General features: G+C 43.6%; 1 protein-coding gene across 1 annotated transcript in view; it reads right to left on the reverse strand.

Annotated features, from left to right (window-relative positions):
- Positions 1-13,552, reverse strand: part of PARVA (parvin alpha) — a 411,197-nt gene that overhangs the window by 176,837 nt on the left and 220,808 nt on the right. Inside the window, exon 4 of the mRNA XM_069623635.1 lies at positions 10,367-10,469. Within this exon, the coding sequence (XP_069479736.1) occupies positions 10,367-10,469 (103 nt within the window). The remainder of the gene's footprint in view (positions 1-10,366; positions 10,470-13,552) is intronic.

Genomic DNA, 13,552 nt, shown 5'->3' on the forward strand with positions numbered 1-13,552 from the left:
CTCCCCTTCCCCAAGTTCAAAATTCCACAAAAAGTCTTGCGATTACCTTTCTCAAGTTCAAAACAGTTCCACAAATCTTTGAGGTTCCCTTCCCCAAGTTCAAGGCAATACAGTTCCACACAATCTTCGGGGTTCCCTTCCCCAAGTTCAAGGCAACACAGTTCAAAAGAAAAGGGTCTCAAGGCTCTGTGTTCAAGAACACATTCCCAGTTCATCAAGTCTCAGGGCTCCCTTCCCCAAGACTTCAACGTAACAACTTTTACTTGTTTCAGTCTCTCAATGTTCAACACAACTCTAGGTCAGCCTGACCTTCATTCTGGATTGCAACAACAATTCACTTAGAGTGCTCCTTTTTGGTATGTTTTACAAAATCTTTGGTCTTTACAATTTTAGGGTTCCCAGGTCTAGACGCATTTATCAGAGCAGACAGTTCACCAATCACAGGTCACGCAACCAGGAACCCTAGGCTCTTCAGCCCAACAGGGTATTCGGTATTTGCCCATGTGTACAGGTCACATTCACTTAGCTTATCCTTATCAGTCTCTTAGCTTCATGTACAGGTTCACACTCTCCTGGCTTCTCCTGGTTAGCCTCTTCGCTTTGCCATAATGTGTCACACATCTCATGTTAGTTTTAGGCCTTTCCAGCATGGTATTTATTCATAAAGTTCACTCTATGGTGGTCTTATTTATTTCCCACCTTTCTGTCATGCTCTTTCATACGTGCATTCTTATTTCAGAGGTTGCTTTCAAAAGGGTCCTCTCCTTTTTAACTTTCATCAGCTAATAGATTTGCCTGCAGAGCTTTCATTCAGTTCGGTATTCAATATGCGTAATTTAAACTTTGGTTTTAGTTTTACTTCAGTTCGGTATTCAATTTGATTCATACAGCACTTCGTTGCATATGCGTAGCCCCTAAGAGTGCCCCGGCTTTGAGGGTCATTTCTCTGCACTCACTGGTCTTCGGCGTTCCTCTCCGCCGGCCTCAGTGCTTCTCTTCTGCTTCCCCGGGTGACGGCCGGCCAACATGAGCCCTGCACGCACTCCGGGTGCTTCCCAGCACACGCCGGTAGCTCTGCTCTTCTTCCACGGATGCATGCAGCGTCCTTTCTTCTTTCTTTCTTGTCTGCAGCTCCAGCTGCTCTCTCCCGACCACAGAGGTTCCCACACCTGAGGCAGTCTAACGGCTCAACTCGCCCTGGGCTCCACTGGTCCTCTGGGACTTCGGCCGGCATCCTGGCTTCATCTCAGGTCCCACCACGGATGTCTAATCACACGCAGGGTCTCCTGCTGGTAACTTCCACACAGGCCTCCATGTTGGTCATCACCTTGCTGCTCTCTGCCTCTCCTCTTATACACCTGCAACTTTTGACAGGTTGCAGGTGTAATTTCTCAATTGGATTTGACTGACTGTATTTAGATGGACATGCCGAACCTTGACAGTACTCTGCAGGAACCTCCCTCATCCCAGTACTAGAGTGATGAAAGGAGTTACTAGTGTTCATTACTTCTAGTCGCCTCTTCTTTGCCCTAGTACTGTCTTTAGTAAAGTGAAGCGATGGTGTATTAATTCAAAGTCTGCAGGCTCATGCAGGTAGAATTAGGTTCTTTTATGAGGTCTTAGGTACACAAGTTACAAGTACAGGGGAAGGAGAAGACCCATCGCTCCCGACCACCCAGGTAGCTATTTCCAACTGTAGCTCCTGGAACCTATTGGGAGGAACCTTCCATGATATGCATTCATTCCATCGCTCACTCATGACATCACAGCAACAAGGTTAACACACACTGGGAAAGGAAGTACAAGATACTACAGATGGACTTTCCCAAGCCACCTGAAAAGCAGATCCAGGGGCAGTAGGAGTAAGGTGTTGGTTTTTGTATGATTTCTAGGTTGGTCTGTGCTATGATGGTTCCCAAGAAATCTCATGCAGCAGGTTTCCCACTTTGTTACCCCTGTTGATTTTAATAGTAACTGGAGAAAATGTTTTTAAAAATTAACTTAAATTCTTCTCCACAAGAAAGAATGGGCGACATTTGTAATATTACTTCTTAACAAGGGATAACCTAGAGGGATGCACTGGTAGGGAAATCTACCCTCAAATGCGAAGAAAAATATAATTCTATCTTTTCCAGGGATCAAACAATCCTGGGGACAGAAAAGATGGTAAATATTGTCCTCTACAGTTTTCCTACTAGGCAAAATAGCTTGACTGGCCAAAAATTGGAAGACCAGCCCTACATTAGAATATAAAGGGAAAATGACCTCATGATCTTCTCTTAAAGAGCCAGAATTTACTGGTGGAGAAAACACATGGCTTATATTTCTCCCCAGATATGGATGTTAATGAGATGAAGTCTGTTTCACGTTCTAGGGGATAGGACCCTTTCCTAAAAGGTGTGTTGCTATTCCACTCTTCGCCAGGTGCGACAAATGTGGGGCTAATATCTATTCTACTGATGTGGGAGCTTCAGTTTGTCTCAACTGAATCCGATCCCATTTCTGACACCATATTGTGAGGGGTCCGAAATGAGAGGCAGACACAAAGTTGTAATGTTTTCAACATTAGTAATTTTATAAAAATAAAAAGGGTTTAGATAAAAGCCTTTCTGTCACTATCCTAAATAGAGTTTCCCTGTCTAGAAAACTAAAAATAAAGCAAGCTGTCCTTGCAACAAAAGGTGAATTGTAAATGTCTCTGTATATGACCCTCACACTAAAAAATAACAATAAAAGGTGAAATGTAAATGCCTCTGTTCAGCAAAAAGTGTGCAAAAACTAAGTATGTAAATACAACACAACAATCCATGCATCCAGAGGTTGATTCCCTTCCTCTGAACTGTTTCAGGTAGAATATTGAAAACATGCTGCTCAAGCAGTGTTTGAGAGTAGTGGAAATGTCTTTCACATAACACTTTAAGAATGATGAAAAGTGTCTTTTAAACGCAATGGTATTGGAAAGGATGGCAAAAGTGTATTTTCTACACAGCAACTTAAGTGATGATGTTTTAACACTTTAAGGATGAGAAAAAATGTATTTTCCAAACAATAATTCCTTAAGAGTAGTAGAAAAGTCTCTTTTACACAACACTCTCTTAAGTATAATGAAGGCGTGTCTTTAACCAACAAGGATGGCAAAAGTGTCTCTTCTATACAGCAACTTATTAAAGTTGGTCTCCTGGTATATTCTCCTGCCAGGAACCGTTTCACAATGTCCTTTCTTTTCACATTCTCTAGATGGATTACCTGGTGTACTCCCTTGCCAGGAATCCCCCCTCTGGGCTTTGCAGATGCCCTGGTGTACTCTCCTGCCAGTTATCTTTCCCCCAAAGGCTCATTGCCTGATGCACTTCTTTCACCAGGTCTTCTTGTAACATTCTCTTTATCTTTCAGTCTCTTTCTCTTTAAGTATAAAACAGTTGTACTTGTTCACTGTTTATACTTTATTTGCTCCAGGTATTCCTTGTTCCAACTTCCCCCATATTGACATTTCACATACAGAGACTTGTTCAATCTTTGTTTGTTAACTTTGTTGTTAGTGTCCATTGGCTTGTGGCAATACTTGTTCCAATCCTCCCCATATTGACATCTCATATATGAAGATTTGAACAGATCTTGCCTTTCAATTGCTTCATTAATGTTCACTTGCTTTTGGCAACATTTACTCCAGCTTGCCTGGTATCGACATCTCATATATGGAGACTTGTGTAAACTCTGTCTTTCTATATCATTTGGTTGATATTCAAAATAAGTTCCCAATTGTTTGTATGCCTGTCAGTATGCCCTGGGGCTCCTAATCCTTCTGGCCAGATTCACCAATGTTTGATGGCATTTTAGACCTGTAGTGTATGGCTGTAGTGAACTCCATTCTTTGGGAAAACATTTCCTACTCTGCAGATCCTCCTGCATTTCTCCACTGACTTCGCCTTCATACACCAGTGAAATTGCTGCTCTTCCCTGTGACCGCGTCACCAACAGCCTATCCACTGCTTCCAGCTCCTCAGCGGTTCACCTGCTGCACCTGCTGTGCTTCTCCCGGTCTCTCCACTTGCCAGTAGGAAGCACCTGCCTCCTTCCACACAGTCTGCTCTTGTGTGTCTGCCTCTGGTTCCGCATCCCGCTTCGCCCGCTCTGCATCTCTGTTCTCCTCCTTCTTTGCATTGAACTTGAAAAGGCACGCCATTTTTAAATGTCCTGCACAGCTGATTTCCTTTACAATAACTAGTCTGAACATTTAGCTTTATGTTTCTTTTGCTCCACATTAACTTCTTTCTCCTCTTCCTCGTCCAAATACTGGAGGGTTCATGGGAGTTGGAGTCCATAGGAGTTTTAGACCTTTTAAAACTGCTCTGCTTTGAAAACTTGTTCGAATCAAAATTATTAGAAACAGGAGGTGTGAAGTGATCATTATATGTAATGGTATTTTGTTTGGTACCCTTACTTAAGATAAAACCATCAGAGACAAAAGATGTTAAATATGAATCATGTGAACCTGAGGTGGGAATGCTATTCTGCCTAGAGTGTTTTGCAGAAAGGGTTCCTTGAATCATACACTGGGAGGGACATGTCATTAGAAATTTAGGAATCGGAGGGTCTTGCTCATTATTAAGAGAAGAATACTGCGTCCCTCCTGATAGGGTCACCACATCTCCCTGACAGCCATTTCCTACCATGTGATCCTCCCTCAGAATACCACCCCCACATTCAGGATCAGGTAGCGGCTGCCTTCCCCATGCCACATGGGAGGAGATCTTAGGCTGGTGAACAGTGGTGACTCCACAGGATTCATCAAAGTACTTAATTAGGAAAGGGGGAATATGGGGGAGCTGCAGGAGTAGCACAAAATAAATAAATTAATGAATCGACATTTTTGCATTCAGTATTTAATTTTCTCGGTGACCACATAGGTCCAATTCTTGGGCTGATGTAAACCGAAAATGTTTGCCTATCTATGACAAACTTGGCTCCTAGATTGGGCATAGACATTATTTGATTTTGTGTATGATGTTGGATTGCTTGGAAATAATTTGAAAGGCTTGAGTACTCAGGTTTTCGGTTGCTTTTGGAAAGCTGGAACAGCAGAACCTAACTCTCCATATTTTCAAGGTTCCCAGTTCACCTTCACAACACCCTGTTTTATGTGTTCATTAATGAATATGTTTCAGTTAAAAAGTAATGGTGAGAAAGCATTTATTGCCTCACAAATACTAAAACAACTTGTAGAGGAGACAATCTTCAAGTAGGCGCCTGTCTCCATAACATTTTGGAAGACCTGTAAAATTAAACTCTGTGGAAATCTCTGTAGTAAGGAGGAAGTTAATTTAGCAGAGTGAATGTCATTTTTTTCGAAGAGACAGGTGAGCGAGGGAGTGCACGGAAGGAACAATGTAATTCTGATATAAAGCACAAGAGGTAGCCAAGTGTATTTATCTGAAGCATGTTATAGGTTAAGAATGTATAACAGGCTACAACTTAACAGCCACTGTCCAAAGAAGAATACCTAAAACTAAAAGGTAACATATGCAAGATGCTGTTTCTTGGAGGGAACGAAGCCAGCTGTAGGAGCACCAACTCTTAATGTGAAGGTGAATAGCAATACAGCTCATAAGGCAGCAAGAGGAAATATAGAGAGGAAAGTCTGAGTTGTGTTACCAATTGTGCAGGCAACATTGGGAGGGAGCATGATTGACAGAAAGAATATGTTTAGGGAATGGGCATCAGCCTTCTTTATATAGCTCACAAAGAACAACTTATTAAGGTTCAGGCTAACCGTCAACTACTAAAAGAGTGGATGTTGAGAGGAAGCACTTGGCAATACTGACATGGGAAATCTGGAGTGAGGTTTTAAAGGAGAGATTATAGAGCTTTGGACATCGCGTTCTTTCTGAGATTTTATCAGATATTCCTAGAAGGCAAGCATGCCAAGCTGTTTTTTTTAGCGTTTTCAGCAAAAATTATGGAGGACAAATTCAGAAGAAAAATGTATCCTTTATCCGGCGGTGCAGGCGTGCCTAGAGAGCCAAGTATGAAATAAATGTGTTTCCCTAAAAACATCATCATTCACATCATGTTTGTCAGAGTAATGGATTAAGCTTTATGCATTCACCACACTGTGAACAATAGGACATACAAAGAAAATGTAACTATACCCCAAGATCTGCACGGGAAAGGGTAATTATTCCAACTGGGAGTGCTTTGTGAAACAGATTCGTCCTTTGTGCAGACTAGTTGTGGCCTTGCCCCCATGCAATAACATGTACTTTTTTGTGCATTTAACTGGACTGTACCCCTACAGCAGAGGTTTTGCAAACCATTTATTCAATGCTTGGGGCATTAGAATTGTGCATATTATATGGACGTAATGATATCAACTTGTATACAGCCTTTTATTACATGTTCGTGCCACTTTAATAAAAGTTGTTTCTTATAACCAATTCAATAGAAAAACATTTATCAATCTCAAAAAATGTAACAACTTAGTCAGCCTTAAGAGCGTCTTAAGATTTACCCCAGGCTGACGAGATAGTTAGGGTACTTCAATTTCTAATCTATTTCTGTTCGTGGACGATGTCTGTCTTGGAACCATGTTTTATGCTTGGCTGAGGAGCTTGCCCATAATTCAGCAAGTCCTCTTTCTAGCCTGACGAATCGGCAGTCCTTCCCTCAGTTTCAGTTTGCTATGACAATTACGTGTCAGAGCAAACGCCCGTGCACTGGAGAGAGGTGAGGTTGCCATCAACCGTTTTAAAGCCACTCTGTGTGTTTTCTAGTTGTGTAATGCTGGTGTGTTTTTATTCATTTTATAATGTTTCATTGCCTGTGCTTTTAAAATTGCTCTTCTAACGTCCGACCTTCCCACGTGCTGTTTATTTTATTGATCCTGTTTTACTGATTGTGTTTTATGCTTGGCTGAAGAGCTTGCCCATAATTCGGCAAGTCCTCTTTCTAGCCTCACAAATCAGCGGTACTTCGCCTCAGTTTCAGTTTGCTGTGACACTTAAGTGTCAGAGGTAACGGCTACACAGCGGACGGGCGCAGCGGGCACGCCGTCAGCGCCCCGAATGGGCACTTAAGGCAAGCGTGTCTGTGACAATTCTGGGCTCTGGGCGACCAAACATAATGTTCCAATTCCATCTTACGCTCCTATTGTGCACTCTCGTGCTGAGCTCATCGCACTAGCACCTACAGGCCTAGTTTGTCTTTGTGGCATTCTTTCCCAGCATGGTGCAGCCGGCAGTGCTCTGAAGTGGACTTCTAACTCTGTTGCCCTATTCAGAGCCCTTCTTGACAATGCCCGCTCTGTGGTAGCCAACAGGGATTATATTAGATAGATCTTGGAAATTACTGCACCCCATTTACTATGCTTGACTGAAACTTGGTTCAATGTCCATTTGGCCCGGACTTGTGCAGCTTTTACCGGATAGCCACGTTATCTTCCACTGTGATCGCCCTCCAGCTAAAGTAGGGGGGATGGGTTTGTTAATAGTGGATAAATCCTTTACTTGCCAGGAGATTCAATTTGCTCATAACCTGGCCTGCGAATCACTGTTGATCAAACTTCAGGTATCCCCTGAAACGTCTATGTATTTTCTCTCTATTTATCACCTCCCCCCCCGGTCATGTTACCAACCAGTTTGTGACCAACTTTGCGCAGGCTTAGCCATCTTGGTTCTTATCCATCGCAAGCTGGTTATTCTGGGAGATTTTAATCTCCAGTCTTGTCAACTCCCCGGGTCTCCAGCGCATACACTTATTGCCTCTCTTGCTGATTATGGATTCCCTCTCTGTAATCAAGGCTCCACCCATATAGGGGGAAACCAACTTGATATCTTTTCTAGCATTCCTGATCCTTTAGTCTCTGATCTTGTGCCATTGATTTGGTCCGACCATTGTTTTGTTCCCTTTGCCTTTCCCTGCTTTTCTGTTAAAACTAAGACATTGGTCCATAAGAAACTTCTGCGTCGTTGGGCTAAAATTCCAATTGATGACATCTCGAACTCTTTTGTGAACACAGTTCGACAGAATAGTGGTGAGGGTATGAATATCTGTAATGCCATGGTTTCTGCTTCTGAATTCACAGCAAATCTTTTGGCCCCCTCTCAACTGCTTCCCACTCATACTATGCCGTCAGCCCCATGGTATTCTGCAGAGTTGTGAAGATTAAAACCAAAAGCGTCGCCGTTCCAAGCGAAAATGGCGATCTTGCCCTGACTCCATTAATAAATTGGCCTATATACAAGCAAGGAAGAACTATCACTGTTCTGTCAAAATAAAGCCTGAAATTACGCCAACCGGATCTTAAAGGCAACATGTTCCTCTAAGGAACTTTTGTTGGTGGCTAAAGAGCTTTCCTCTCTGTCTCAACCTCCCTCCACGTTAATTTACACCCAAGCACAATGTGATCTCATTGCGTCTTTTTTCCAAGATAACATCCGCATTATCCGAGATAAGATAAGTGTGGAAAGATCGATCTCCCCTGAAAATACTAATTCTCCCAACTGTTTATCTAGTCCATGTCCTAGTATTTTCAGCTTCACTACAGTTACTGAAACTATGGTTGTGGAGGCTCTTTCTAAACCTAAATCCGCCACTCCTATTGATCCAATTCCTCTCCCCATTCTTAAGGATCTCCCTGGGGATTTTGGTTTCGCTCCTTACTGAGGTCCTGGATTATTCCTGCACTATGGGATTTAACCCCAAGATACTTAAGCATTCAGTTGTGTCACTGTTGCTGAAAAACCCCCAGCTTGATCCAACAATGGCAGAAAACTATCTGCCCATCTCTTTACTTCTGCAATGGCAAAATTTCTTGAATCCATCATTACTCCCCAGTTCTCTGACTATTTCGAGACCAATAAGGTTCTTCACCCCCTCCAGGTGGGTTTTTGCCCAGGGATGGGTGCACTGAGTCCATAATGATCACTCTCCTTGATGATATAATTGGGGTACAAGACCGCAGAGAGACGAGTGCTCTCAATTTTCTCGATCTCTACGCAGCCTTTGACACCATTGACCATGAAAGACTCCTACGGTGTCTTTCTGACGTGGGAGTCTCGGTGTTCCCCTGAAGCGGTTTTCAACTTTTTTGTTGGCTCGCACTCAGGTGGTGTCTCTACCCACTTTTACTTCTCCTCCTATGGTGTTTGCTTGCGGAGTTCCTCAGGGGTCGCCACTTTCAGTGGTTGGCACTGTCGCCATTACTCTTTCATTTGTATAGGCTTTTTAGTTTTGGTGTCCACTTTTGTATATATGCTGATGACACCCAGATTCTCTTCCGTATCAATACTCCACCAAAAAGTCCCCCCCAGCGTCTGAGAGACTGTCTCTCAGCGGTTGAGAAGTGGATGACAGAAAATTGGTTCAAACTGAAAGGAGAGAAGACTGAGGTACTGGTGACTGGCAAGGAATCTACCAATTCTTGCTGGTCCTCTGACTACTGGCCTGTCTGCCTGCATCTGTGGTAGCATCAAGGTCTTGGCCTACGGCTCCAGAGAGTCTGAAATCTCTGCAGTCTGCCAGGCTGGGTTTGTTAAACTGAACAGCTTAAAGAAGGTTCTCACCTTTCTTCCTGATGAGGCCAGGGCTACAATCGTTACTGCCTCCATTATGGGGGGGCTTTAGACTACTGTAACGGCATCTATCTCGGCCAACCAAAGATGTTAATCCAGAAGCTTCAGATTCTGCAAAATGCAGCCACCAGACAGGCTTTCAACGCTCCTAGGCTCTCCCACTCAAATGATCTTCTCCAACGCCTTCATTGGTTAGCTAGGGTGAGCTTTAATATATATATATTTTTTTTAAGATATTTTTATAAGCTTTAAGATTTTATGCAGGGTTTACCGTGCTATTCACTCTGTGGGAGAACAATTTCTTCAATCTAAGGTCTCCCTCTACCAACCTACAAGGGCACTTCGCTCTGCCAATCAGTTTTTGCTGTGTGTCCATCGTTTCAGGCTCACCCAGGCTGGCGGTAGATCATTTTCTGTGCTGGCCCTTTCATTATGGAATGCTCTCCTGCAGTAGATTAGGAGCAACCATAATTTGCTTAGCTTTCGCAAACAACCTAAAACACCTGTTTTAGAGTGGGTTTGTTCCCCTCTTCCTCTCTGCTCCTAACAGCGCCTAGATGCCATCCGGCACTTGCAGGGTTCTACAAATCTCTTTACAATACAATACAACACAACCGGACCCACCTAGTCAATGCTTGCGTTAACCTTTTGGCCTTAAACATGATTGACTTTTAAAATGACTTCAGGTTAAACTGATTTTCTGGCCAATTTAAGGGGAATTCACAGCACACTATACAGTTAATGTTTGATGAAATTGCCTTCACAAATAGGTATGTCAGAAGATTTGGCTATCTTACCAAAGAGTTTCTGAAGCACTTGCCCATCATACATGTCCTCAGCCAGGTCCTTCACGATTATTCTTTCTCCGACAAGTGAATCATTTATCCAGTCAATTAATACCTGTGTGAAATATCAAAAAGGTGATGCAAATAAAGCATACATAAAAAGGTTTACATCAATAAATCATAAGCTTATTAAAAAGGTGCATATGTTATGTTATGTTACTTGGCATTTATATAGCGCCTTATGCATCATTGGTATGACCTCAAAGCGCTGGTAAGTTGAACGTCCTCGGGAACCACAGTTCAAGTCAGTAGAGAGAGAGTGTCATATGATGCGTGGACGCAACGGATATGTGTGCAGCTGGTGTGGTTGTTGCATGATAGCTGCTTCTTAGCGGTAGGTGTGGTGCTGAGGAAATCAGTTGGATGTGTTCAGGCTGGGGGGTGGACACCCAGACTGTGTTCTGGTTGCGTTAGGCCTTTAGGAGACACCTAAGCTAGCTGGAATGTGCTCAGCTAGCTGTGTTTTATTAGGATGGTGAGGTGTTCAGGGGGTCATGCGAGTATGAGAACAGCTAGGCCGAATGTGTCATAGCATAGTTGTGTTCTAGTTGAATGATGGTGTATAGGAGAGAGTAAGCGTAGTAGTGTGATATGGTGGTTATCAGTAAAGCGCATGCGAGCAAGCACCAGAGCAGGACAGGGGGCGTACATTGTGGCATACGTATATCAAAAGCGATTGGATGGATAGGGGTAAACATGTGATACAGATAACATGGGGATACAGGTACATAGCATATATACGAGATACAGAGATCCACTCCATCTTTTCTATCCACTCCATTCATTCTATCCTTTCCACCCACTCCATCCACCTTTTCCATCTTTTCCATCCACTCCATCCATTTTTTCCATCCACCTTTTCCATCCATTTTTTCCATCCACTCCATCCATCCATCTTTTCCATCCACTCTATCCATCCATTCTTTCCATCCACATGGTGGACTGGTGTTGTCTCTATCCGCATCATAGAGACGGCCCGAAAGCTTTTCCTGGGTAACGCTAAAAAGTAAGTTAAATTCAACAGAGCAAATTAAATACTATGTGCTGAATAGTGGACAGATTTTCTGGGTGACTATGTGAATGTGATGAGAAAACATGAAGGTCATAATGACTAAATGTGAAACAAAGGGGCATAATGACATTTTAAAATGAGATCACAAAAAGAAAAAACACAGTGGCAATATAAAAAAATATTCTCTAAATTGTAATTAAAGAAATGCACAATTGAAAATGATTCAGCATGATTCTAATTTTAAATACAAGGGCACCGGTGACTCGGCAAAGGGTGACTTGATGTGTGAGATCACATCAGAATTAGGCCATCCAAGTGATATTGAAAAGTGGAATAATATGGACTGAATCCAACACCTGTCACCATAGTTACACCTTGGATAAGCATTACTAGTTGCATTGTGATTGGGACCTGAATTTATCCCCGTTCTGGCAATGGGAACTTGCTGTCAGGAAGATCTATTGTCAGTCCCACATCTATTCCATTTAGTATCATTGGAGGAAGAGTGGGCCCAATGCAAGATGCCCGTTTCCTCCATCACACCCGACCATACCAAGATGGCAGCTTCGTACCTCCTTGCATATCCACACCAAGATGGTGGATGACAATCTCCAGACAGCTTCAGATGCCACAGTACTAAAGCAGCACTTCTCAGACAATCCAGTGTGTCTCAATAGTTGTCCAGACCCGTTGTGCTTATGCTTTTTACTAGTCTCTCTCCACATTGTAGTACTTGTAACCTTGCCTGCTTTCCCACTGTTTCCCCTTGCACTTTCCTCGCTAGACCCGATATTACGGGGACAACTTCTTTTGGTTGTTCTGCTACCATTTCTGCTCCTCACTGTTATCTTCCTCAGTATCCCTTCTAATGCCTTTTAAATATATTAGTCAGGTCCCTTTCCTCACCCTTTTCAGAGACCTGCCTGCCACGGCTTGCTACATCCGGGGTTATCTATGACCTGCAGAGGGGATTTTCAATTTTGGGGTTTTTCTCCCTGGGTCTTGTGACGATTCATAAGGTGTTTTCACTTATTTCGAAGAGGGAGCCCTTTCCCATGAGGATAGAGAGGTGCAGCTGCTACCCAATACTGCCCCCAGGGGTAGTTTAATGTGGGAGGTCCTCATGGGGAGGACTCCCCTTCTGGGGACAAGGACGATCACCTGGGGTACAGCCCATTGAGTATTGTCACTCCCCAACATTAACTAGCTCTCCCCACTTTTCAGAACCATTTTATTGAAAGTAAATCTATGCATTGTTGTAAACAGGGGATAAAGCTAAAGCCAAAAGTACTAGGACGAAGAGCACAGGAGACATGGCGGTCATTGACTGTGCTAGTACCGGTACAAGGTGGCCCAGAGGAGGCATGGGGATTAATTTATCAACAGAAACTAAGGACTTTTGCAATCCCCCAGGGCAAGACTGGTAACACTTTATAAACATAGAAGATGGACTAACAAACCTGTCCAACTGAGCAGGTAGAGGCCGCAGGGGAGGAAACCAGCAGGTTTCAAATGTTGCGGCAGACCAGTGTCAGAGAAGAGAGGAGAACACAGCGAAGCACAGAAGCAGGCCTTTGTCAGTCCAGCTGATGTGGAGCCAAAGGTGAAGCAGGAGAGAAGAGTTGAGCAGCAGATCAGAGCGCGGAGCTGCTGAGGTGCTATGGAAATCGGAGTGAGAAGCCTGGTGCATCGGAGAGAAGAACCCCAGTCCCAGGAAGTGCCAGTGGTATGCTGAAACCCCTTTGAATGTAATGGGAGATGCTAGAGACCCTGAGTGTACACAGGGGTGGAAGATAGATGGGTCGGGTCCCTTAACACTTGTATACCCAGCATCAGAGGAGAGCTTCCTCATGGCAGTGGCGACAATAAGCCCACTGACAACCAGAGGTGGGTCAAAGACGCCAACCAGTACAAACCAAGCATCAAAGGAGAAGTTCCTCATCTCAGTGACTACAATAAACCCACTGACCACCAGAGACGGGTTGAAGACACTAACCAGTACAAACCGAGCATCAAGGAGAATTTTCTCATCACAGTGGTGACATCAAGTCCACTGACCACTGGAGATGGGTCGGAGACCCCAACCACTGTTAAATAAGCATCCGAGGAGAGCTTCCTCGTCGCAG

The sequence above is a fragment of the Ambystoma mexicanum genome, chromosome 11 (genome assembly GCF_040938575.1).
Source record: "Ambystoma mexicanum isolate Mex_15411 chromosome 11, UKY_AmexF1_1, whole genome shotgun sequence".
NCBI classification, from domain to species: domain Eukaryota; kingdom Metazoa; phylum Chordata; class Amphibia; order Caudata; family Ambystomatidae; genus Ambystoma; species Ambystoma mexicanum.